General features: G+C 38.5%; 1 protein-coding gene across 1 annotated transcript in view; it reads left to right on the forward strand.

The window, feature by feature from the left end:
• The window catches only part of CPE (carboxypeptidase E), a 143,502-nt gene extending 117,666 nt beyond the window's left edge, over positions 1-25,836 (forward strand). Inside the window, exons 6-9 of the mRNA XM_004017176.5 lie at positions 6,769-6,908; positions 17,052-17,151; positions 22,223-22,341; positions 24,401-25,836. Of these exons, the coding sequence (XP_004017225.2) occupies positions 6,769-6,908; positions 17,052-17,151; positions 22,223-22,341; positions 24,401-24,499 (458 nt within the window). The 3' untranslated portion in view covers positions 24,500-25,836. The remainder of the gene's footprint in view (positions 1-6,768; positions 6,909-17,051; positions 17,152-22,222; positions 22,342-24,400) is intronic.
• Positions 25,837-27,484: the final 1,648 nt, after the last annotated feature.

Genomic DNA, 27,484 nt, shown 5'->3' on the forward strand with positions numbered 1-27,484 from the left:
TAGTATATCTTGGTTCATATACCTTTTGTTTTTATTTAGTAAGTTCCACTTCATATAGGATGTTTATTTTGTATTCATTAATGCAGTAAGTACTATTATCAGTTCAGAAAGCGCTACACAGTTTATTGAGTCTGGGCATGGAAAAACTCACCTCAGCACAGCTGGAAGAAGCAGTTCTAGACATCAAGGCAGCTCTTATGGCTCTCTGCTCGAGTGTAAACTTTGAAGAGCTCTCACTTTTCTGGCTACCTCGATCACTCACAGTTGTGTAGCATCACCTTTACCAAGGACAAAGAGTGAAATGTAAAGATACTGCTTTTTTCCTCAGCCTAAGAACAATTTTCTGTGGCCCACCTGAAAAGAAAAGTGAAAAGAGAATTAGGACAGTAGCAGTAGTGGCTAACTATAGGACTTGGTTTGTTTAATATGCTTTTTTTTTGGGTTGAATTATGCCCTGATAAATATATTCTTTCAGATATTTTTCTTTCTTATATGTGTTTATCTTGTTTTATTTAAAATTGAGGTAGTTGATTTAAAGTATTATGTAAGTTACAGGTGTACAACATAGTGATTCAGAAGTTTTAAAGGTTGTACTCAATTTCTTTGTGTTCAATTGCTCAGTTATATCTAACTATGTGTGACACCATGGACTGTAGCCCGCCAGGCTCTTCTATCCATATGATTTTTTCAGGCAGGGATATTGGAGTGGGTCGCCATATAAAATATTGGCTATCTTCCCTATGCTATATATCCTTGTAGCTTATTTATTTTATATGTAATAATTTGTACCTCTGCTGCACTCAATAAGTTAAATAATGACGGTGACAATATACAGCCTAGACGTACTCCTTTTCCTATTTGGAACCAGTCTGTTGTCCCATGTCCAGTTCTAATTGTTGCTTCCTGACCAGCATATAGGTTTCTCAAGAGGCAGGTCAGGTGGTCTGGTATTCCCATCTCTCTCAGAATTTTCCACAGTTTATTGTGATCCACACACTCAAAGGCTTTGGCATAGTCAATAAAGCAGAAATAGATGTTTTTCTAGAACTCTCTTGCTTTTTTGATGATTCAGTGGATGTTGGCAATTTGATCTCTGGTTCCTCTGCAATTTCAAAAATCAGCTTGAACATCTGGAAGTTCATGGTTCATGTATTACTGAAGCCTGGGTTGGAGAATTCTGAGCAATGATGCAGAGTATATCATGAGACATGCTGGACTGGAAGAAGCACAAGCTGGAATCAAGATTGCCAGGAGAAATATCAATAACCTCATATATGCAGATAATACCTCTCTTATGGCAGAAAGTGAAGAGGGACTAAAAAGCCTCTTGATGAAAGTGAAAGAGGAGAGTGAAAAAGTTGGCTTAAAACTCAACATTCAGAAAATGAAGCTCATGGCATCTGGTCACATCACTTCATGGGAAATAGATGGGGAAACAGTGGAAGCAGTGTCAAACTTTTATTTTTTCACTTGAATTTGCTTTTTGTCTAACATCATTTCTATAGTCTAAAATAAACATAAAATAAAGAGCAAGTAATGTCATTAGCAAAAAACATAAAGCTAGATATTGTGCAGTAAAATGATGTATAACACAACCACATTTATTTAAGAATGTATTCCAGTATCAAATAACAAAGTTCAACAATGCAAAACCACACTTTTGCACTAATCTAATACTTTTGGTATCATGGCCCCCAAATTTAGTTAAGACCAATGTTGGGAGCTTTTTTCTCTGTTTCCTTCTAGGAGCTTTACAGTTCAAAGTCTTGAATTTAATCCTTTAACCCATTTTAAATTAATTTTTGTATAAGATAAAAGTCCCATTTGTTGCTTTTATAGGTATGTATCAAGTTTTCCCAAAACTTTTTATTAAAGAGACTATCTTATTTCCTTGAGCATTCTTGGCTCTGTTGTCAAATATTCAGTTCATTTCAGTTCGGTCGCTCAGTCATGTCCGACTGTTTGCGACCCCATGAATTGCGGCACGCCAGGCCTCCCTGTCAATCACCAGCTCCCGGAGTTCACCCAAACTCATGTACATGGAGTCGGTGATGCCATCCAGCCATCTCATCCTCTGTCATCCCCTTCTCCTCCTGCCCTGAATCCCTCCCAGCATCAGTCTTTTCCAATGAGTCAACTCTTCGCATGAGGTGGCCAAAGTATTGGAGTTTCAGCTTTAGCATCAGTCCTTCCAAAGAACACCCAGGACTGATCTCCTTAGTTGGCTGTATACATCAGGGTTTATTTCTGGGCTCAGTCTTGATTTTGTTTAGTATATGTGTCTGTTTTTATGCTGATACCAAACTGCTTTGTTTATTATAGTTTGGTAGTATGTTTTGCAGTGCAGGCAGCCTGGGTTCGATCACTGGGTTGGGAAGATCCCCTGGAGTAGGAAATGGCTACCCACTCCAGTATTCTTGCCTGGAGAATTCCATGGACAGAGGAACCTGGTTGGCTACAGTCCATGGGGTTGTAGAGTTGGACATGACTGAGTGACTAACACTTTCACTTGTCACTTGAAATAAGGAAGTTCTTATTTTTCATTTGTTCTTTTTTTTTCAAGGTTGTTTTGGCTATTCAGTATCTTTTGTGTTTCTATATGCATTTTAGGATTTTTTCCCACTAGCTTTGTGAAAAACGTCATTGGGATTTTGATAGGAATTGTATTCAATCTATAGATAGTTTGAGTGCTATGGAGATTTTAACAGTATTAAATTTACGAACATGGGATATCTTTCCATTATCATTGTACGTTCTTTCATTTCTTTCTTTCTTTTTTTTTAATCATTGTCTTATAGTTTTCTTTGTTTAGCTCTTTCATCTCCTTGGTTAAAGTTGTTCCTAAGTATTTTATTGTTTTTGTTGCTATTGTAAGTGAGATTGATTTCTTTATATGTATGTTGGATAGTTTTTTGTTAGCAGATAGAAATGTAACTTATCTTTGTATGTTGATTTGGTATCCTGAGACTTTAATGAATTATTTTATTAGTCCAAATAGTTGTGTGTGTGTGTGTGTGTGTGTGTGTGTGTGTGTGTGTGTGTGTGTGTGTGCTTGGTAGTCTCTAGGGTTTTCTATATATAAAGTCATATCATTACAGACAGATAATTTTACTTCTTCCTTTCTAACGTGTGTCTCTTATTTATTATTTTTGCCTCATTTCTCTGGATAGGACTTCTAACACTATATTGAATAGGAATGGTGAGAGTAGGCTTCCTTGTCTTGTTCTTGATCTTAAAGGAGAAGCTTTAAATCTTTCAACACTGAGTATGTTAGTTGTGGAATTGTCATATATGGACTTTACTATGTTAAGGTATGTTCCTTTTCTACCCAACCTGTTAAGAGTTTTTATCATTAAAACATGCTGAATTTTTTCAGGTGATTTTTCTTCATATTTTGAAATGATCATTTAACTTTTATCTTTCACTCTATTAATGCAGTATATTTGTTGATTAGTCTTTGTTGAACCATCCTTGCATCCTAGGGATAAATTTCACTTGGTCATGGTGTATGATGTTTTTTATGTGCTGTTGAATTCAATTTGCTAATTTTTGTTGAGAATTTTTGCATCTTTATTCATCATGATAATTAGCCAGCCTGTAATTTCTTTTTCTGTAGTATCCTTATCTAGCTTTGAAATCAGCATTATGCTGGACTTGTAAAAAAAAGTTTGAGAGTGTTCCCTTCTCTTCAGTTTTTTTGGAAAATTTTGATGAGGATTGATGTGAATTCTTCTTTAAATGTTTGGTAGAATTCACCAGTGAAACCTTCTGGTTCTGGGCTTTTCTTTTTGGAAAGTTTTTGATTACTGATTCAATTTCCCTACTAGTAATTGATTTGTTTTGATTTTCTGTTTCTTCCTGGTTCAGTCTGGTAAGTTGTATGATTCTGGGAATGTATCCATTTCTTCTAGGTTGTCCAGTTGTTGGCTTATAATTGTTCACAGTCTTTTATGATCCTTTGCATTTCTATAGTATCAGTTGAAATTTTTCCCCTTTCTTTTATTCTTGGTAAGTCTAACTAAAGCTTTGTCTGTTTTATCTTTTCAAAAACCAGTCATGTGTACCCATGGCTGATTCATGTCGATGTGTGGCAAAAAAAAATCACAATATTGTAAAGTAATTATTCTCCAATTAAAATAAATAAATAAATCTAAAAATAAATAAAACCATAAGAAAAAAAAACAGTCCTTAGATTTATATTTTCTATTGTTATCCCTGCCTCTATTTCGTTTATTTCTGCTTTGATCCTTATTATTCCCATCCTCCTGCAACTTTGTGCTTGATTTGTTCATTTTCTAGTTTTTTAAAGTGTAAGAGCAAATAATTTATTTTACATATTTCTTTTTTCTTTAAATGTGAGCATTTGTCATAATGAGCTTCTTTCTTAGGATTGCTTTTGCTACATCTCATAAGTTTTGGTAGGTTGTGTTACTGTTTTCATTTGTTCAAGATATTTTGGTTTCCCTTTGACTTGTTCAAGAGTGTGTTGTTTACTTTTCTACATGTTTGTGAATTTTCTAGTTTTTCTCTTGTTATGATTTCTAGTTCTGTACCATTGTGATTGGAAAAGATAGTTGGCATAATTTCAGCCTACTTTAGTCTGCTGAGATTTGTTTTGTGACCTATGATATGATCTCTCCTAGAGAATGTTCCATGTATGCTTGAGAAGAATGTTTATTCTGCAGCTGTTGAATGGTTTGTTCTGTATGGCTATTCAGTTCAGTTCAGTTCAGTTCAGTCACTCAGTCGTGTCCGACTCTTTGCGACCCCATGAATCGCAGCACGCCAGGCCTCCCTGTCCGTCACCAACTCCCGGAGTTCACTCAGACTCACGTCCATCGAGTCAGTGATGCCATCCAGCCATCTCATCCTCGGTTGTCCCCTTCTCCTCCCACCCTCAATCCCTCCCAGCATCAGAGTCTTTTCCAATGAGTCAACTCTTCGCATGAGGTGGCCAAAGTACTGGAGCTTCAGCTTTAGCATCATTCCTTCCAAAGAAATCCCAGGGTTGATCTCCTTCCGAATGGACTGGTTGAATCTCCTTGCAGTCCAAGGGACTCTCAAGAGTCTTCTCCAACACCACAGTTCAAAACCGTCAATTCTTTGGTGCTCAGCCTTCTTCACAGTAATATAAAGTATAGTTCAAGGCCAGTTTTTCCTTGCTGAGACTGTATGGATGATCTAGTTATCCATTATTGGAAGTAGGATACTGAAGTCCCCTACTGTTATAGTACCATAATCATTCCTCTCTTCAGGCCTATTAGTATTTGCTTAATATATTTAGATACTCCAATGTTGAGTGTTTGTGTATTTTTGATAGTTGTATCATCCTTTGATGAATTGACCCATTTATCAAAATATAATGGTATTTGTCTCTTATTACAGTTTTTGGCTTTAACTGTATTTTGTCTGAGAAAAGTACTGCTACCTCTTCTCTCTTCTGGTTTTCATAAGCACTGAATATCTTTTGTCATCTCTTCACTTTGAGCTTATGTGTGTTCTTAAACCTGAAGTGAGTTTCTTGTAGGCACCACATAGTTGGGTCTTGTTTTTTTAAATCTATTCAGCTACTCTATGTCTTTTGATTAAAGAATTTAATTTATTTATATTTAAAATAATTATTATTTTTATTTTTTTAATTTTAAAATCTTTAATTCTTACATGTGTTCCCAAACATGAACCCCCCTCCCACCTTCCTCCCCATAACATCTCTCTGGGTCATCCCCATGCATAAAATAATTATTGATAGATAAGGCCTTGCCATATTGTTTTTCTGTTTTGAAGTTACCTTGTTCCTTTCTTCTTCTCTTGCTCTCTTTCTTTGTGAATTGATGATTTTCTACAATGATATGCTTTGATTCTTTTCTCTTTACTGTTTCTGAATAGGTTTTTGCTTTGTGGTTACCATGTGGCTTACATAAAACATCTTATAGTGTAATAGTCCATTTTAGGCTGTCAACAACTTAACTTTGATTGCAAGCAAAAACTTTATCCCACATTTTATGTTTTGATGTCACAATTTACATCTTTCCATTTTGTGTATCTATGAACAGATTATTGTAGCTATACTTATTTTTAATATTTAAAAACTTTATAGTAAAGTGAATAATACACTTTCATATTACAGTACTAGAATATTGTGAATCTGACTATATACTTACCTTTACCAATGTGTTGTATGTTTTTATATGTTTTCATATTACTAATTAAGTCTCTTTGGCACTAAGCTATGTCACCTTAGGGAAGGAGGTAATACAGGTAAAGTGAAACTGTTCCTCTTCCTCACTTCAACGTGTCCAGTCTTGAATCTTTTTCTCCAATAGTGTGCTTTAACTTTTCCATTAGATTCCTGAACTTCCACAAACACATTCTATTCATGGGTAATTGTTAAAATTTGTATTTGGGGGGGGAGGGAAGATAGTAGAAAATTCCTGCTTCACCTTTTTGATGATGTCACTCTCCTGTTGTCTTTGAAGTTGATTCCAGCACTGTGGAATGTGGCTGATACTTGCTTTAGGACTATACAACAGCAATGTATTACACTAAATGACTGTTTAAGAACCTGAGAGAATTTGTGCTTGTGTAGTGGTAACTATCCCCCAAGTATGTTGTTCCTTCTCATATAGTAGATGATTTCATTGGCAATTTTCCACAGTCTCCTCAAGATGCATGGATTGGTACAGTTTTTACCTAGCTGTCAGCAGAACAGTTGGTGTGGGTTCTAGTCACCACATGCATATTTTAACTTTTCATTTGGTGTTTTGGCAGGAATGCAAGATTTCAATTACCTCAGCAGCAACTGCTTTGAGATTACTGTGGAGCTTAGCTGTGAAAAGTTTCCACCTGAAGAGACTTTGAAGAACTACTGGGAGGATAACAAAAACTCCCTCATTAGCTACATTCATCAGGTAAACCCAGTCTCCAGCATAAAATGGGAGATCTAAGTGCATAATAGTAACCTGGTGCACAATAGTCTCCTAAGAGGATCCCAGACTATATGAATCCACCTGACCCAGAGTGAGAATGCTACATTTGGAAAATGCATCAGTCGTGATTCAAATAGTCTTTCATTTGTAATTGTTTTTTTAGTTCATGAATATTCGCTGAGAACTGATTAAACTGAAATTATGGAAAGGTAGAGTGACACCCTCTCTTCTTTCATATTGCATTAATCAAGGGCAATCCTAGGATACTCCTCTACCCTGATCACCTTGGGTTTGTCAGACATTCCAGGCAGGACCAAAACTAGAATGAGGTAAATGAGGCACCCAGGATACAAAATTTAATGAGCCATTCACTCCCAGGGTTATGCAGGTGTAGGATCAGCACCTAGGAGTGAAAGTCTCCTTATGCCTCACTTGTCACAGCCCAGACTCAACTGGAGAGGAGGTAATGGCAATGATGGGTAAGTTACATATACTGGGCATTAACTCTTTCCCAGGCATTATTCTAAATGCCTTAATGTAGTAATTGATTAATTTAATTGTCACAACTCCATGAGGAAAGTTATATCATCATCAACATCATCTTTTATTCCACCACCATTATCACCCATGAACTAAAAATAAGAAATCAGAAGCACAGAGAAGTTAAACAACTTGTCTGAGTTATTCTGCCAGAATCCAGGCTGTCTAGTTCCAGAATCACCATGCTGTGTTGCCTCTCATGACATAAATTTAGATCTTTAGCAGAGAGTCACTGTACAGAATTTTGGAGAATCTCACCACGGGTCAGAATAAAATATCTACCTGTTCAGACTTGATCCAGGCCAGTTCCCTGTTAACCGCATCCCTCTGTACTAGGTAGAGACCGACACCAGGGGCAGTACTGTTGGGAAAGACCTAAGGACTCTGTTCTTTGCTTGCAGTGCCTTGACAGTTTCACTTTCCATTCTGTATGTGGCCATTTACATCCAAAGTCAGGGAGAGTAATGTTAGTTTCATATATTGGCAGGTAGTATAGACTGATTTTTAAACTAATTTGATATAAACAAATGCTATTGTATAGATAAGTAGCTATTTGCACATACATGTACATATAAAAGGGCTTCCCAGGTGGCATTAGTGGTAAAGAACCTGCTCGCCAATGCAGGAGACATAAGAAATGAAAGTTTGATCCCTGGATCAGGAAGATTCTCTGGAGAAGGGAATGGTGACCCACTCCAGTGTTCTTGCTTGGGAAATTCCAAGGACAGAGGAACCTGGTGGGCTACAGTCCACAGGGTTGCAAAGAATAGGACACTACTGAAGTGACTTAGCTCACACCCACAGGTACATAGAGACATATACACGTGAACCCAATGCCTTAAAAATGTGAAATCAGCTTAAGAATTCTTTTACACTTGTCAAGTATCCATGCTGCTGCTGTTAGGTCGCTTCAGTTGTGTCCGACTCTGTGCAACCCCATAGATGGCAGCCCACCAGGCTCCCCCATCACTGGGATTCTCCAGGCAAGAACAATGGAGTGGGTTGCCGTTTCCTTCTCCAATGCATGAAAATGAAAAGTCAAAGTGAAGTTGCTCAGTTGTGTCCGACTCTTGGCGACCCCATGGACTGCAGCCTACCAAGCGTCTCTGTCCATGGGATTTTCCAGGCAAGAGTACTGGAGTGGGTTGCCATTGCCTTCTCCACAAGTATCCATGTACCTTACCAAAAGGTATTATCATGGAATAGATACAGTGATGACAGTGATTAAAAAACATCCATTGTACAGGATTTGTATCAGTCAATGGAATTAACATAAAAGTGCATGTTAACACAAAAAGATATTTTCAACAACAAAGCTAAAGATAATTAGCTATGTTGATTCTGAAAAAATCTTAGTGGGCACCCTTGTGGAATGTCGTTTGAGGAGAGCTATATTTGGATGGATATTTTAAGAGCAAAATTTAAAAGTAAAGTTGTAGGCTGAGTAAGTAAGATGGGGCTATTTGGTGTGTTCTTTGCTTAGATATCAAAGAATGCTTCCTTAATTCAATACTTTTCATTTTATTTATTTATTTTTACAGCAAAAATTTATTAAGCTTTTATGTCCTAGGCACTCTGGAGAGAGTGTGTTTCATCTTAAGTTCAGATATCAATACCTAACTACAAGAGAGGATGATAAATGTTAACATAAAGAGCAATAGCAGTACACAGAAGGGTCCTTAAGCCAGTGCTGCCAGTTCAGAAAAGGCTTCTTGGAGCTATGTTCTAGGATTCCCTACAGTTGATGTCAGTAAAATTATTATCCTGTCAAGAATTAAAAGAAAAAGTTCAGCTGCTATTTAAGTTCTCAGTTGTAATTTATTTATTGTTGACTGTGCTGAATCTTCATTGATGCACATGAACCTTCATTGCCTCACATGAACTTATTCTAGTTGCAGTGAGTGGGGGCTACTCTCTAGTTGTGGTGTGCAAACTTCTTATTGTGGTGTATTCTCTGGTTGCAGAGCATGGGTTCTAAAGTGTGCAAGCTCAGTAGTTGTGGCTCATGGGCTCTAGAGCACAGGCTTAGTAGTTGTGTTGCCCAGGCTCAGTTGCTGTGGTGCATGGTTATGGCATGTGGAATCTTCCTGGACCAGGGGTTGAACCTATGTTCCCTGGATTGGCAGGTGGATTCTTAACCACTAAACTACCAAGGAAGTCCTATCTTAGTGCTTGAGAAAAAATGCACTATAAAACAAAACCCAAATGTGTGCCATCAGAAAGAGTAGAGTGATTGGCATATTTATGGTGGCAGGTGCATTAATTAATCTAAAAGCTGTATCAGTTTACATAAGAATCAGCTCAAAAGAAGAGGGATCAGATGATACAGTCCTGTTTTATGCCTCTTGTAATGAAAATTTGATCTGTCGACAGATCCCTGTGACCCATCCTGGTGTAACATCACTATTATTGTACAGAATGTATGGAAGCAGTAAGATTGGTATTTGCAGTGAACACACACCAGCTTGCCTCAAAGGACACTCCAGATTAGGGAATCAAAGGCTGGTGGAATATCGGTGAAGGCTTCCAGAAGTTCTGTGTTGAAATTGTTTCATGACAGTGGAACAATATGGTGGTGATTAATACTTGAACACTTGGGCCTAAAATCTAATCATTGACTAGTTTTATAACAGATGGAAAATAGGTGATTCCATTCATTTCATTCAGTCACTCAGTCGTGTCTGACTCTTTGTGACCCCAGGGACCGCAGCATGCCAGGTCTCCCTGTCCACCACCAACTCCCGAGGGCTACCCAAACTCATGTCCATTGAGTTGGTGATGCCATCCAAACATCTCATCCTCTGTCATCCCCTTCTCCTCCTGCTATCAATCTTTTCCAGCATCAGGGTCTTTTCAAACGAGTCAGCTCTTTGCATCAGGTGGCCAAAATATCGGAGTTTCAGCTTCAGCATCAGTCCTTCCAATGTATACTCAGGATTGATCTCCTTTAGGGTGGACTGGTTGGATCTCCTTGCAGTCCAAGGGACTTTCAAGAGTCTTCTCCAACACCACAGTTCAAAAGCATCAATTCTTCAGTGCTCAGCTTTCTTTATAGTCCAACTCTCACATCCATACTTGACTACTGAAAAAACCATAGCCTTGACTAGATGGACATTTGTTGGCAAAGTAATGTCTCTGCTTTTTAATATGCTGTCTAGGTTGATCATAACTTTCCTTCCAAGGAGCAAGCATCTTTTAATTTCATGGCTGCGATCACCATCTGCATGATTTTGGAGCTAAAATAAAATAAAATAAAATAAAATAAATAAAGTCAGCCACTGTTTCCCATCTATTTCGCATGAAGTGATGGGACCGGATGCCATGATCTTTCTTTTCTGAATGTTGAGCTTTAAGCCAACTTTTTCACTATCTTCTTTCACTTTCATCAAGAAGCACTTTACTTCTTCTTCACTTTCTGCCATAAGGGTGGCGTCATCTGCATATCAGGTTATTGGTATTTCTCCCTGCAATCTTGGTTACAGCCTGTGCTTCATCCAGCCCAGGGTTTCTCATGATGTACTCTGCATAGAAGTTAAATAAGCAGGGTGACAATATACAGCCTTGACATACTCCTTTTCCTATTTGGAACCAATCTGTTTTTCCATGTCCAGTTCTAACTGTTGCTTCCTGACCTGCATACAGGTTTCTCAAGAGGCACATCAGGTAGTGCCTGATTTTCCACTGTTTTCCACTGTTTATTGTCATCCACACAGTCAAAGGCTTTGGCATAGTCAAGAAAGCAGAAATAGATGTTTTTCTGGAACTCTCTTGCGTTTTCCATGATCCAGCAGATGTTGGCAATTTGATCTCTGGTTCTTCTGCCTTTTCTAAAACCAGCTTGAACATGTGAATGTTCACGGTTCATCTATTGCTGAAGCCTGGCTTGGAGAATTTTGAGCATTACTTTACCAGCATGTAAGATGTGTGCAGTTGTGTAGTAGTTTGAGCATTCTTTGGCATTCCCTTTCTTTGGGATTGGGATGAAAACTGACCTTTTCCAGTCCTGTGGCCACTGCTGAGTTTTCCACATTTGCTGGCATATTGAGTGCAGCACTTTCACAGCATCATCTTTCAGGATTTGAAATAGCTCACCTGGAATTCCATTGATGATTTCTAAGGCCCACTTGACTTCACATTCCAGGATGTCTGGCTCTAGGTGAGTGATCACACCATCGTGATCATTTGAATCATGAAAATCTCTTTTGTACAGTTCCTCTATGTATTCTTGCCACCTCTTCTTAATATCTTCTGCTTCTGTTAGGTCCATACCATTTCTGTCCTTTTACGAGCCCATCTTTGCATGAAACGTTCCCTTGTTATCTCTAATTTTCTTGAAGCGATCTCTAGTCTTTCCCATTTGTTGTTTTCCTCTATTTCTTTGCACTGATCACTGAGGAAGGCTTTCTTATCTCTCCTTGCTCTTCTTTGTAACTCTGCATTCAAATGGGTATATCTTTACTTTTCCCCTTTGCTTTTTGCTTCTCTTCATTTCACAGCTATTTATAAGGCCTCCTCAGGCAGCCATTTTGTTTTTTTGCATTTCTTTTCCATGGGGATGGTCTTGATCCCTGTCTCCTGTACAATGTCACGAACCTCCATCTATAGTTCATCAGCACTCTGTCTATCAGATCTAGTCCCTCAAATCTATTTCTAACATCCACTGTATAATTGTAAGGGATTTGATTTAGGTCATACCTGAATGGTCTAGTGGTTTTCCCTACTTTCTCCTATTTAAGTTTGAATACAGCATAAGGAGTTCATGATCTGAACCACAGTCACCTCTGGTCTTGTTTTTGCTGACTGTATAGAGCTTCTCAATCTTTGGCTGCAAAGAATATAATCTATCTGATTTCGGTGTTGGCTATCTGGTGATGTCCATATGTAGTCTTCTTTTCTTGTTGGAAGAGGGTATTTGCTATGACCAGTGAGTTCTCTTGGCAAAACTCTATTGGTAATTAGGAGATCCAATTCAATGATTGGTTGAGAAGAAATCTCTTGCCGAAACTTAAAAGGATGTTTCTAGGACCTGGAGTTGTAAAGTTAATCAACATAAATAGTTTGCTAAAAGGAGCTCCTATGAAATAACCATGGAACTGTCTAGTTCTCAGAATTTCCAAAGAATTTTTCAAAGAATGGTTCATGAGCACTTGCCTCAGACTCATCTAGATTATTGTTAAAAATGAGTTTTCAGTCCAACACAGTCCCCTTGAAGAGCAGGAGTATTTGAAGATTTAAGGGTTATTGACATTAAACAATTCTAGCAACAATGAAGATTTAATTTTTTTGTTTTTTAGCCTTGCTTGACTGAAATGTTTGGAATCTTGGGAGGGAGAATTATAGGAATAACAGTGTAGTAAAATAACTTCCCCAGATATGAGTGAAATTTATTAACAAACTTCTGGGATTTCTTTTGCAAACACCATAAAATGACTGTGTTTTCCAGTCTGCATTCCTGTGGAGTCCTGGTAGCCCATAACATTTCCATTGAGGTTTACTCCTATAGTGGAAAATTTCAAACAGAAAAATAATGCTCCATAATTGGTATATCAGACATTTATTTATTTAACCATCATCTCTTTAAGAAAATTTGAGATACCAAGGGAACATTTCATGCAAAAATGGGCTCGATAAAGGACAGAAATGGTATGGACCTAACAGAAGCAGAAGATATTAAGAAGAGGTGGCAAGAATACACAGAAGAACTGTACAAAGAAGATCTTGACGACCTGGATAATCACGATGGTGTGATCACTTATCTAGAGCCACACATCCTGGAATGTGAAGTCAAGTGGGCCTTAGAAAGCATCACTACGAAAAAAGCTAGTGGAGGTGATGGAATTCCAGCTGAGCTATTTCAAATCCTGAAAGATGATGCTGTGAAAGTGCAATACACCAGCAAATGTGGAAAACTCAGCAGTGGCCACAGGACTGGAAAAGGTCTGTTTTCATTGCGATCCCAAAGAAAGGGAATGCCAAAGAATGCTCAAGCTACTACACAACTGCACTCATCTTACATGCTGGTAAAGTAATGCTCAAAATTCTCCAAGCCAGGCTTCAGCAATATGTGAACCGTGAACATCCTGATGTTCAAGCTGATTTTAGAAAAGGCAGAGGAACCAGAGATCAAATTGCCAACATCTACTAGATCATGGAAAAAGCAAGAGAGTTCCAGAAAAACATCTCTTTCTGCTTTATTGACTATGCCAAAGCCTTTGACTGTGTGGATCACAATAAACTATGGAAAAGTCTGAAAGAGATGGGAATACCAGACCATCTGACCTGCCTCTTGAGAAATCTGTATGCAGGTCAGGAAGCAACAGTTAGAACTGGACATGGAACAACAGACTGGTTTCAAATAGGAAAAGGAGTACGTCAAGGCTGTATATTGTCACCCTGCTTATTTAACTTCTATGCAGAGTACATCATGAGAAACGCTGGGCTGGAAGAAACACAAACTGGAATCAAGATTGCTGGGAGAAATATCAATAACCTCAGATATGCAGATGACACCACCCTTATGGCAGAAAGTGAAGAGGAACTAAAAAGCCTCTTGATGAAAGTGAAAGAGGAGAGTGAAATAGTTGGCTTAAAGCTCAACATGCAGAAAACAAAGATCATGGCATCTGATCCCATCACTTCATGTGAAATAGATGGGGAAACAATGGAAACAGTGTCAGACTTTATTTTTTTGGGCTCCCAAATCACTGCAGATGGTGACTGCAGCCATAAATTAAAAGACGCTTGCTCCTTGGAAGAAAACTTATGACCAACCTAGACAGCATATTCAAAAGCAGAGACACTACTTTGCCAGCAAATGTCCATCTAGTCAAGGCTATGGTTTTTCCAGTAGTCATGTATGGATGTGAGCGTTGGACTGTGAAGAAGGCTGAGCACCACAGATTTGATGCATTTGAACTGTGGTGTTGGAGAAGACTCTTGAGAGTCCCTTGGACTGCAAGGAGATCCAAGCAGTCCATTCTGAAGGAGATCAGCCCTGGGATTTCTTTGGAAAGAATGATGCTAAAGCTGAAACTCCAATATTTTGGCCACCTCATGCGAAGAGTTGACTCATTGGAAAAGACTCTGATGCTGGGAGGGATTGGGGGCAGGAGGAGAAGGGGATGACCGAGGATGAGATGACTGGATGGCATCACTGACTCGATGGACGTGAGTCTGAGTGTACTCCGGGAGTTGGTGATGGACAGGGAGGCCTGGCGTGCTGCAATTCATGGGGTCGCAAAGAATCGGACACGACTGAGTGACTGAACTGAACTGAAGAAGTTGGTTTATTTGTCACCCTCGATTCTTGTCTCATAGCAACGAAGATTTAGAATGATGGACTAAAGGGTTTGAAACAACAGACAAGTTACAGTCCAGTTATAGCTCAAGCAGACAGAACTTTTATTAAAGAGACGTGGCAGTAGGCCAATCCCAAAGGAGTCATAACAATCCCTCTTGGCTTATCCTGTTATACTTCCTGTCTCTTCCTCTTGGTTCGGTCCTGTGCAAAATAGGACCTGTACTCACCACCTATCAGGAAAGGGCATACAGTCAAGGCCAATTGACACTTGCAAGTTACACAGCAACAGTCTCTGCTGTGCATGTCTTTCCCATCATTCAGTTTGTACAATCAAATATATGTATATATGAACACATACATATTTATGACTATGTAAGAATCCATAAATCCATACATATTATGAGTATTTATGAGTCCTTAATGGGCTCCTAGCTGTTTAAGATTACTCAAAGAAGCCCCTGTGGTTAGTTTGTATTCACTGTGTGCCTAGGGTGCATGTGCAGAAGTTGGAAAAATCACTGCGGTTATTTTTGTAGCATATCTGTGATCTCTCCTGGGTGTGTTTAGGCTGGGGTTTAGAGATCAGCTTGCATCCTTTTCAGCTAGGCCACCGCTTGTTGCTCATGCCTAATTTCCTACCTAACCTAACTATTTGTTAATCACATACTGTAATTTAAGTGTTGGGTTGCAGAGGCAGAAAAACGTACAATTATGAATATTAATGTGTGTATTTATACCTAATGTAGGTGAATTATATGTTTTTGAAGTGATTGATTTATTTTTGCAATGACAAGGAAATTTTAAACTTATATATCAGGATTATAATGCCCCAAGATGAATAAATTGATCTTTACAATTTTTCTAATACTTTTACCATGTGAATTTCATTCAGAAAGCTAACTTCTCTTGTTTCCAGTAGCTAAATTTCAGTCTCATTCAATTTGGCTGGCTAATCCATAGGTGAGTCTTGGGGAAAAGATTAAAAATATCTTTTTGTTTTAAAAATGTGTTTACTCTCTTCTCACTTTACTGATTGCCATTAAAATTATTATTATTACTGCAAATGTATCACTTAAAAATGTTTATTTATTTGGCTGCATTGGATCTTAGTTTTAGCACATAGGATTTTCAATCTTCGGCATGCAGGATTTTTTAGTTGTGGCATGTGGGATCTAGTTCTCTGACCAGGGATCAAACTCAGGCCTCCTGCATTGAGAGCACACAGTCTTAGCCACTGAACCACCCAGAAAGTCCCTGTATCACTTTTTTATCATGAGTAAATTGCGTTTGGAGAAAAGAATTATGTGTTATAAAGAGTTTTATTGTTATTTTTTTAAATAACAAATTCAAAAAATTTTATTAGTATACAAAGGGTATCTCTTTGATAAAACATTGTACCACTGCCATATTTACTCTCCAATGAGAAAGGGACACATGAGATTTATTCTACTTTCTGTAGGAAAATATGTAAATACCATCAATAGCAAAAGAAAATTCATTTTCTGGGGTCATATGAGTGAAGAACAACTGGGGTAGGGTGGATGGTGTTTTGCTAAATTATCAAAATTGATAGATTATCATTTGATATTCCAGAAGCAGTACTTTCTCAAAGACCTTAAGTGACCCTCCTTTACTTCAAATACATGTTGACTTAGTTGAATTATCATTTAGAAATAAAGTTGTTTTGATGACAGCAACTTAATTCAATAGCTTGTTCTCGACATAAAATCTTTTTTATTAATAAACCCAGTTTTCAGTTAGTAAGTTCACTGACTTTTCATGCAGTGATTTTCAACCAAAATAATATTATTAGTGGGTTTAATGCAAAAATATTCACAGTATATATATCCTTTTATCTATAAGGAACAAGTATTGAAGGGCTATAATGTGATAACTTTTTAACTGATACATGACATATAAAGTATACATAATTAACCAAATTTAAAATAGAAAGCAATGGAATATGTTCAGACCAGAACTGTTTTACACATTGACAGGTTTTTGTTTGTTTATTTGTTTTGGTGGTTTGGAAGGTACTTCAAAGTCTTATTTGACTCAGAATAAGATATCAATTTTCCAGGGGTTACTTCTCATTTGTCTACTTGAGAAAAAGCAGAGTAAAGAATGTTCACAAAATTCAGTGACTTTTTAAGCTTGTTTTGATTCCTAAACAATAGGAATCTGCAGTATTTTGCTAGAAAATAAGGAGATGTTTGATATGAAGCATGTTTTTATGTTGTTTCTAATACAATTTTTTTTGTTGTTGTTATTCTTGACCATCACAGATACACCGAGGGGTTAAAGGATTTGTCCGAGATCTTCAGGGTAACCCAATTGCTAACGCCACCATCTCTGTGGAAGGAATAGACCATGATGTCACATCTGGTGGGTGTTCTTCGCTGTGATCAGAGGCTCTAGTATTGCATATGAGACCGTGGCTACTTCTTAGCCTAGATACATTCTTATACTGTTCTATGCAAAGCAATTAAATGCCTCATGTCTCTTTACACTGTCTCTCTTCAGCTTTGATCTAGTTAAATTTTTATCTGGGGAACAAGTCAGGCAGTTACTTAGGAGGGCTGTGAGGCAGGGCTGTCTGTGAGACTCTTTGCAGTTGTCAAGGCAAAGGAAGGTGAACCAGCTGGAATTGAAATGCTGTCTCTTAATAATCTCTCCTAAGAAGAGATTCTAAAGGGCTGTTAATTGGTGAAACTCAGGAAGGAGCAGAAGAGTAGGAAGGAGGGTAACTGCCTGTGTTTTTTTGTCCAGGATGTCCCATCCATTTCTTCATTTAATCTGTACCATAAAGCTGGATATATCCAAGGCTGAAAAGGACCTTACAGGATTGAAGTTGATGTTAATTATTTCAAGGTTTAAAGCCTTCTTTCCATTTTCCTAGTTTGGGGGAAATGATGTGTTTTTCTGGCAAACCTATCTACTCCTGTTAATAAACATCTCTCCAACTCATTTTAGTGTAATTCTCATTTGTTTGTATCTTATCAAAAACAACAATATCTTTTTAGCTATAAACTCTACATGTTTCAAGACCTTAGCATTAGTTAACCTTTAAATTAGTTCCCAAACATCCTATACCATTAACTCTTATTTAACCTCACATTTATAATTTGTATTTTTTAATCTTGAATATTTGTTTTCTAAAAATCCATTTATTTATTCAAACAGCAATGCTTATCAACACCTGGTGAAGCGCCAGCCTACCTTCTGGACCAATATGCCAGAACCTGTGCCAAATTTTTGCTCCTTTCACCCCCGGGGCGGGACTTCTTGAAGGACCTAGGCCGTGCACCCTATGGCCACAAGCAACTGCTTTTGTTAATCTTAGTAACATATAAACATTATTTTCTCTGCATTCCAGATGTGAAAATTTTAGGAAAATCTCACGTTGGCAGTATAAATAGGTAGAAAGGAATGAAATCTGAGGAGCAGGTTCTGGGACTTTAGCTTTTTTTTCAAAATTAATTTATTTTTTATTGAAGGATAATTGCTTTACAGAATTTTGCTGTTTTCTGTCAAACCTCAACATGAATCAGCCATAGGAATACATATATCCCCTCCGTTTTGAAACTCCCTCCCACCTCCCTCCCCATCCCACCCTTCGAGGATGATACAGAGCCCCTGTTTGAGTTTCCTGAGCCATACAGAAAATTCCCATAGACTATTTTACATATGGTAATGTAAGTTCTATGTTACTCTTAACATACATCTCACCCTCTTCTCCCCTGTCCCCATGTCCATAAGTCTATTCTCTATGTCTGTTTCTCCATTGTTGCCCTGTAAATAAATTCTTCAGTACCATTTTTCTAGATTCCATATATATGCATTAATATAAGGTATTCATCTTTCTCTTTCTAACTCACTTCATTCTGTATATGTTCTAGGTTCATCCACCTCATTAGAACTGACTCAAATGCATTCCTTTTTATGACTGAGTAATATTCCATTGTGTATATGTACCACAACTTCTTTATCCATTCATCTGTTGATGGACATCTAGGTTGCTTCCATGTTCTAGCTATTGTAAATAGTGCTGCAATGAATGATGAGATACATGTTTCTCTTTCAATTTTGGTTTCCTCAGGACATATGCCTAGAAGTGGGATTGCTGGGTCATATGGTGGTTTTACTCCTAGTTTATTTTAAGGAATCTCCATACCATCTTCCATAGTGGCTGTATCAATTTACATTCCCAGCAAAAGTACAAGAGCGTTCCCTTTTCTCCACACTCTCTCCAGCATTTATTGTTTGTAGGCTTTTTGTGAGGTGATATCTCATTGTAGTTTTGATTTGCATTTCTCTAATAATAAGCAATATTGAGCATCTTTTCATGTGTTTGTTAGCCATCTGTATGTCTTCTTTGGAGAAATGTCTGTTTAGGTCTTTTTCCCACTTTTTGATTGGGTTGTTTGTTTTTCTGGCATTGAGTTGTATGAGCTGCTTGTATATTTTGGAAATTAATCCTTTGTCAGTTGTTTCACTTGCTATTGTTTTCTCCCATTCTGAGTGTTGTCTTTTCACCTTGCTTATAGTTTCCTTTGCTGTATAAAAGCTTTTAAGTTTAATCAGGTCCCACTTGTTTACTATTGTTTTTATTTCTGTTACTCTAGGAAGTGGGTCATACAGGATCTTGCTTTGATTTATGTCATTGAGTATTCTGCCTATGTTTTCCTCTAAGAGTTCTATAGTTTCTGGTCTTACATTAATGTCTTAAATCCATTTTGAGTTTATCTTTGTGTATGGTGTTTGGAAGTGTTCTAATTTCATTCTTTTATATGCAGCTGTCCAGTTTTCCCAGCACCATTTATTGAAGAGGCTGTCTTTGCCCCATTGTATATTCTTGCTTCCTTTGTCAAAAATAAGGTACCCTTAGGTGCATAGGTTTTTTTCTGGGCTCTCTATTTTGACCACAGTCTACAGGGTCACAAAGAGTCGGACATGACCGAAGTGACCCTGTGCACATAAATGCAAGACTATTTTTTTTGCCTGTGGCATCTCTTCCCCTGTGAGAGCTGAGCATGAACATGGTGCAGTTGCTTGGGTTTCGGGGACCCTGGCAGCGCCAAGTGTGCAGGAACACAGACTGCTTCCGCTGCAGGAGATATGGCCCTATCAGAGTCTTTTTTGAGCCTCTTGTAGCTGGTGATCAGAAGGCCTCTTTGGCCAGTCTTTCTTCACAGCTCCACCCATTCGAGCACTTAGAGGGCTCCTTTGCCTGGGGCCCTTCTCTGTTGTTTGGCGTGTCAAGCACATAGAAGGGCCCCCCCGACTGGGGTCGTACTCTGTAGACTGGCACATGGGACACTTAAAGGGGCACCTGGGTGGGTCCCTACTCTGTAGTTTGGCGCATCAGTCACTGAAAGGAGTACCCTGTGTGGGGTCCTACTCTGTAGTTCAGTGCGGTCAGGCATTTGATGGGCCAGCCACTCTGTTGTTTAGCTGCCAATCCTGGCATGCAGGGAGAGAGAGGCTATGATGATGGCTCCACCCCGGACGCATGACTCAGCAGTATCGCCTTGCTTCCATGGCTGCTTGGCTTTCTTCTACTGGCATTTCCCACCACTATCTCCTCCCTCACATCCCCTCAATCTATCTCTTTGCAGTCAACAGCAGCCCTTACCCTGGGATTGCTCCACAGTCCCTAAACTCCAGCTCCCAGCAGCTGCCCCTTCCAGGAGACCAGCATTCCTGCCCGGGGTATGAATGGCTGTGGCAAGGACTGTCTGATTCTCATTCCATTTAGGCTGCCACAGATCAGCGGTTTCACTCTTCAGCCTTAAATGTTTCTCCTCTGACTCAGACAATTGCCCCAATGTGGGGATTGGACCCCTGCTTCAGTTCCCCCACCCACCAAAAGCAGGTCCAGTCCTACTAACATTCCTGTTTTCTCCCCTAGTTCCTTCATCCTCTCGAGTTTTGTGGTTCTATATATTCTTTTCCACTGGTCAGGTACTCCTGTCCACTCTCAGCTGGTGTTCTAGATGCACTTCTGTGTCTGAAGGTGTATTCCTGATGTATCCATGAAAAGAGATGTACTCCAAGTCCATCTACTCCTCTGCCATCTTGTTCTCCCTTGACACAGCAGTTTTTCAAGGGCAGTATAGGGTAGTAAGGAGAAACAAGCAATGGGGCAGTGGAGTCAAAGGTGGAGAGAAAATGTAGTGCCTTGTCTGGGAAACCTGAAAGCATTTCAGGAGAGATGAAATGTGAAGTGTAAGGAAAGATGCACCTTTGAATGAGGCAGTGTGGAGTCTTGATGGGTCTATTTCAGTGGACTGTGGAGGAGGAGGAAAGGGCCTGAAATGGAGAGTATTGACAAGTCTTTCTAGAACTTTTGCTGTAAAGTGAAGAAGAGAAATGAGACACTAGGTTAAAGGAAATGTAGAGTTCATAAAGGAGAAGAGATGGTGATGGGAGTTTGTTTTTTTCTGATGGTTTCCATATTCACAGTGAAATATTAATACAATGTGAAGCATCAACTAAGAGTGAGGATGAAGGGGATGCAGTACAGGTGTTAGGAAAAGGGAAAATTCCACTTGGACCTTGCTATTCAGTGTGGCCCCTACCAAGACCGAATTCAGCAATCACCTGGAACTAGCTAGAAATGCAGAATCTCAGGCCTCATCCCAGATCTAGGGAATTAGGATTTGCTCCTTACTGTCTCTCAGGTGATTGATGTGCACTAATCTAAGAAACAGGAAAGTGAAAGGACTTGGGAGGAAAACAGGGCAGGACCAGGGCCTTGTGTTTATAGACAGGGGACAGCTCATCATCGGTGTGTGGTTTCCCCAGCCCCTTGCAGCCACAGAGGCAGGCAGAGAGTAGAGGGGTGGGTGTTTTCCAGTGCTGACGGCTTGCCAGGCATATAAGCAGGTGGGGAACAGCACATCAGTTGAAGGAGACATGTGAGTGGATGACTAGGGGATCTGGGAACCTAAGCTGCTCAAAAAGAGGATGGAGGTACAGGAACACAACTCTGCTTAGAAATCCTCTGGAAAGTTGGTTGAAAATGCAATCCTAGAAAGCATGCCAGCTGTTTTGTCTTTTGAAATCTAAATTCTAACACATCCCTCAGGATTTCCAAAGAGGTGCCATCAGGTCACACTTCATGAGATACTGACCTAGACTCTCAGATCTTCAGATCTTCACAGCAAGAATCAAATTATGGTGCCAGCAGCTTGGGGACTTGAGAATATCCATTAATCTGTGTTATTTCTCATGTGAATATGATGATTCATTATATTAGAAGATTCATTAAATAACATTATTATCTGTAAAACTGCTATAAGAAATGATGCCTTCTAGAGAGTGTCATACTCTTCTTAATGGAATTTCATTAAATTCTATAAATATCTAAAGACAGAGAATAAAAAATGAATTTAGGTGGCATAACTATGAATTTCTCATATGTGCCTGTGACTTGATATTCTGTTCCCCACAGCAAAGGATGGTGATTACTGGAGATTGCTCGTTCCTGGAAACTATAAACTTACAGCCTCAGCGCCAGGCTATCTGGCAATAGCAAAGAAAGTGGCAGTTCCTTATAGCCCTGCTGTCAGGGTAAGTGATCATGATAATAGCTAAAATTTATTAAACACTTACCATGGGTCAAGCATATTTAAATCATTATATTTAGCTTTCATAATAACTCTACTATTACCCTGTTGTCCCTCTGTTAAAAGATGAGAAAACTGAGGCCTTGAAAAGTTAAGTGACTTGCCCAAAGGCTCAGTGTTTAATTTAATACCACTCAATGTGAAACTCTGTTACCATTTCTCAATTTCTGAAGAGATCCACAAAAAATTAAATAAAACGAAAAAATTAAAGTTTTATTTGCTGATCTTGATTTGTATCTAAATAATGTTCTGTTTGATTTATCTTTTTATCCCTAACAGCTAGTATCATACCTTACTCAATAAGTATTTTGAAAAATAAATTAGGCCTGCAATGTAATTTTAGGTACTAACTAAACATCTATTAAGCACATACTATTAGCAAAGTCAGGTCCTCTATGATAAGAACTATAAAAAGTGATACTTATTTAAGTAGATGACATTTTTTGATATTTAACTACTAAGGGTGATGGTGATGAGACCAAAAATCTCATAGAGCATGATTTTACTATTATCCTTGTAATATATTACTATGGAATGGCCTACAGGATTTCCAATTAAAAGCCTTACTTGAAAAGAATCTGTTGTATTTTTGGTTATATACCCAAAGATTGGAGTATAAATGCTTGGTTTTGCAAGCCAAATATCTTGGGTTTTCAAGTGATCCTTTGGTTTTGATTGTATGTGTTTATTAGGCTGGATATGTATTAAAATCAGGAGGTAAATTTGAACAAATAAATCCTGGAAAAATGTTTGTTTCAGAGTCAGGTTATAAAAGATTTCAACTATTTTGACCCTTGGCCTTTCTGCTATGTGTTAATTCAAAGAGGTTTTGAGTAGTCACATTCTTAAATAACCATAGGCTTGAGTAGCCAAATCAAAGAGCTCTTAGCTCCATGTGGAATGGAGCATGGCTATCTCATGGGCCCAAATAGCTTGCATATTTTAAATAGTCCTTTGTGGAAAAATGTATGAATTCTCCATAGACCTGATGAGGATGCCCAGTCTATAGGCGAATTGAGTTCCTGGGTTACTGATCTTCATGGTGGTTGGAGGTGTATGTATTTCCATCAGTTCTTTCACAGATGCAAGATTCTGGAAAACAGATCCCTGTAAAAGCTATGTGGTTTTTTTTTTAATTTTTATTTTTAATTAGAGGATAATTACTTTACAATATTGTGATGGTTTCTGCCATACATCAGTATTAATCAGCCATAGACAGAGTGAAGTAAGTTAAAAAGAGAAAGACAATATATACTAATGCACATACATGGAATCTAGAACAGAGAAGGCAATAGCACCCCACTCCACTACTCTTGCCTGGAAAATCCTATGGATGGAGGAGCCTGGTGGACTGCAGTCCATGGAGTCACTAAGAGTCAGACACGACTGAGCAACTTCACTCGCACTTTTCACTTTCATGCATTGGAGAAGGAAATGGCAACCTACTCCAGTGTTCTTGCCTGGAGAATCCCAGGGACTGGGGAGCCTGGTGGGCTGCCGTCGCAGAGTCAGACATGACTGAAGCGACTTAGCAGCAGCAGTGTGGAATCTAGAAAGATAGAACTGATGATCCTACTTGCAGGGCAGCAAAGGAGACAGGCATAAAGAACTGACTTTTGGATGCGGTGAGGGAGGAGAGGGTGGGTTAATTTGAAAGAAGTTACATCTTTTTATGGAGGGAAAGACTGCCTTTAAATAATCTGCCCATAAATAATCTGCTTTCCAATAATACTGAGCATGTGCATGTGCTAAACTGCTTCAGTCATGTCTGATTCTTTGAGACCTTATTAGATCAAAGCACATTTCAAACATAATGACTTTTGATATTCTTTTTCCCTAAAAGTATCTTTTTGGTTATCATGAGACATTTTTTAGGGTTTACTTTAATTCAGATTGCTAGATTGAGATTATTCTAATAAACTTTAAACCTGTTCATTTTTAATTTTAGTTTTTAAAAGTATATAATCAATTTGATAATAATATATTCTTATTTTCTCCTTTAGGTTGATTTTGAACTGGAGTCATTTTCTGAAAGGAAAGAAGAAGAGAAGGAAGAATTAATGGAATGGTGGAAGATGATGTCAGAAACTTTAAACTTTTAAGAAAGCTTCTAATTAATTGCTTTTAATCTATATAATGTATGTAGTATGATGTAATGTGGCCATTTTCTTTTAGATTTTGTGCAGTTAATATTTAACATTGATTTATTTTTGATCATTTAAATATTAATAGATATTACTTAAAATAGACTCTTAGGTTAAAATATAAGAACTTGGTCTATAGCATTCATTTTCCTATATATGTGATACAGAGGACTGTAGAAGAGATTTGAGTGATTTTGCCATTTTAGGCTTAGAGACAATATTCCATATGTTATTTACAATATAGAACTTTTTGAGTAATTCTAGGTTTTAAAAATTAGTGAATCCACTTATGGTTGCCATAGGGGAAGAAGAGATAGGGAGTCTGGGATCAGCATGTAGACACTGCTATATTTAAAATAGATAACCAGTAAGGTCCTACTGTATAGTACAGAGAACTCTGCTTAGTGTTATCTGGCAGCCTGGAGGGGAGGGATATTTGGGAGAGAATGGATATATATATATATATATATATATATATATATATATACACACACGATTGAGTCCCTTTGCCATACACCCAAAACTATCACAACATTGTTGATCAGCTATACTCTAATATAAAGTAAAAATTTCTTTAAATCCTAAAAAAAGAAAGGAAAATGTATTTGAAAAAGCATCTGTGCAATGGATAGAAGGGGAGAGTAAACAAGGGGTACTTTGACAGGATAAAAGCTAAAAGTGAAAAAAAAAGAAAAAATAGAGTCCTTTTAATTAATGTAACTGGTGACAGTGTCACATAATGAAGCCATTGGAAAAGTCAACAGCTACAGGTTGAGTTGTCAGCACTATACTACAAAACTTAAACAGTCCTGTATTAATCATCATTGTGTAGTATGCTGTCTAGCTATAGAAGTATGATCTTGTTAACACATTCTTGATGGGAAAGTGAAAGTGAAGTCGTTCAGTTGTGTCCAACTCTTTGTGACCCCATGGACTGTAGCCTACCAGGCTCCTCTGTCCATGGGATTCTCCAGGCAAGAGTACTGGAGTGGGTTGCCATTTCCTTCTCCAGGAGATCTTCCCAACCCAGGGATTGAACTCGGGTCTTCTGCACTGTAGGCAGATGCTTTGCCCTCTGAGCCACCAGGGTAAGTCTACTTGATGGGAGTAAAATGTAAATGTTTAGTGAGAAGTTTTATGAAAAGAGTGGAAATTGATTTCTTGCTTGTATACATTGGCACAATAGTGTTATATTATTCAGTGTGCTAACACTACTTCAAAATGTAGGGTTTTTCTTGGTTGTAGATTGTCCCAGAATTGCATTCTAAATGAATAAAAATTTTAAAAAATCCCTATGATATGTATTTAATTCTGTATTATTTTTGGTCTACAGTTTTGATCACGTGATAAAAAATGTATTCCCTTGAGAGCAGCCTCTCATTGATTCATCTTCTATAATTTTAAATTTGTTAAGTGACTGCTGTATGCCAAGCACAGTGCAAGCACTGCATGTACTGTGTATATTATTTTGGTGGTCAAAATGTGATTCCATGGATCAGGTGTGGACATAAACTTTAAATACATATACACGAAAATGAACATGTAATTAAGCATTGTGATGAGTAAAGTGATAGGAAGGACTAGTGTGTGGATAAAGAGAAATGTCAGAGCAACTTGCTTTAGACTAGATTCGGGGATGGCCTCTTAATGCAAGTTAAACCCATACTTAGACTATGAGTTCAGTTCAGTCAGTTCACTCTCAGTCGTGTCTGACTCTTTGCGACCCCATGGACTGCAGCATGCCAGGCCTCCCTGTCCATCACCAACTCCCAGAGTTTACTCAAAGTCAGTCCATTGAGTCGGTGATACCATCCAACCATCTCCTCCTCTGTCATCCCCTTTACCTCCCGCACTCAGTCTTTCCCAGCATCAGGATCTTTTCAAATGAGTCAGCTGTTCACATCAGATGGCCGAAGTACTGGAGTTTCAGCTCCAGCATTAGTCCTTCCAATGAATATTCAGGACTGATTTCCTTTAGGATGGACTGGTTGGATCTCCTTGCAGACCAAGGGAGTCTCAAGAATCCTCTCCAACACCACAATTCAAAAGCATCAGTTCTTTGGCACTCAGCTTTCTTTATAGTCCAACTCTCACATCCATACATAACTACAGGAAAAACCATAGCTCTGACTAGATGGACCTTTGTTGGCAAAGTAATGACTCTGCTTTTTAATATGCTGTCTAGGTTGGTCATAACTTTTCTTCCAAGGAGAAAGTGTCTTTTAATTTCATGGTTGTAGTCACCATCTGCAGTGATTTTGGAGCCCCCCCAAATAAAGTCCATCACTGTTTCCACTGTTTCCCCATCTATTTGCCATGAAGTGATGGGACCAGATGTCATGATCTTAGTTTTCTGAATGTTGAGTTTTAACCCAGCTTTTTCACTCTCCTCTTTCACTTTCATCAAGAGGGTCTTTAGTTCTTCACTTTCTGTCATAACAGTGGTGTCATCTGCATATCTGGAGAAGGCAATGGCAACCCACTCCAGTACTCTTGCCTGGCGAATCCCATGGACAGAAGAGCCTGGTAGGCTGTAGTCCATGGTGTCGCTAGGAATTGGACATGACTGAGCAACTTCACTCACTTTTCACCTTCATGCATTGGAGAAGGAAATGGCAACCCATTCCAGTATTTTTGCCTGGAGGATCCCAGGGACAGGGGGGCCTGGTGGGCTGCTGTCTATGGGGTTTCACAGAGTAGGACACGACTGAAGGGACTTAGCAGCAGCAGCATCTGCATATCTGAGGTTATTGATATTTCTCCCAGCAATCTTGATTCATCCAGTCCAGCGTTTCTCATGATGTACTCTGCACATAAGTTAAATAAGCAGGGTGACAACATACAGCATTGACGTATTTCTTTTCCTATTTGGAGCCTGTCTGTTGTTCCATGTCCAGTTCTAACTGTTTCTTCCTGACCTGCATACACATTTCTCAAGAGGCA

Source organism: Ovis aries, chromosome 17 (assembly GCF_016772045.2).
Source record: "Ovis aries strain OAR_USU_Benz2616 breed Rambouillet chromosome 17, ARS-UI_Ramb_v3.0, whole genome shotgun sequence".
In the NCBI taxonomy this organism is placed as follows: domain Eukaryota; kingdom Metazoa; phylum Chordata; class Mammalia; order Artiodactyla; family Bovidae; genus Ovis; species Ovis aries.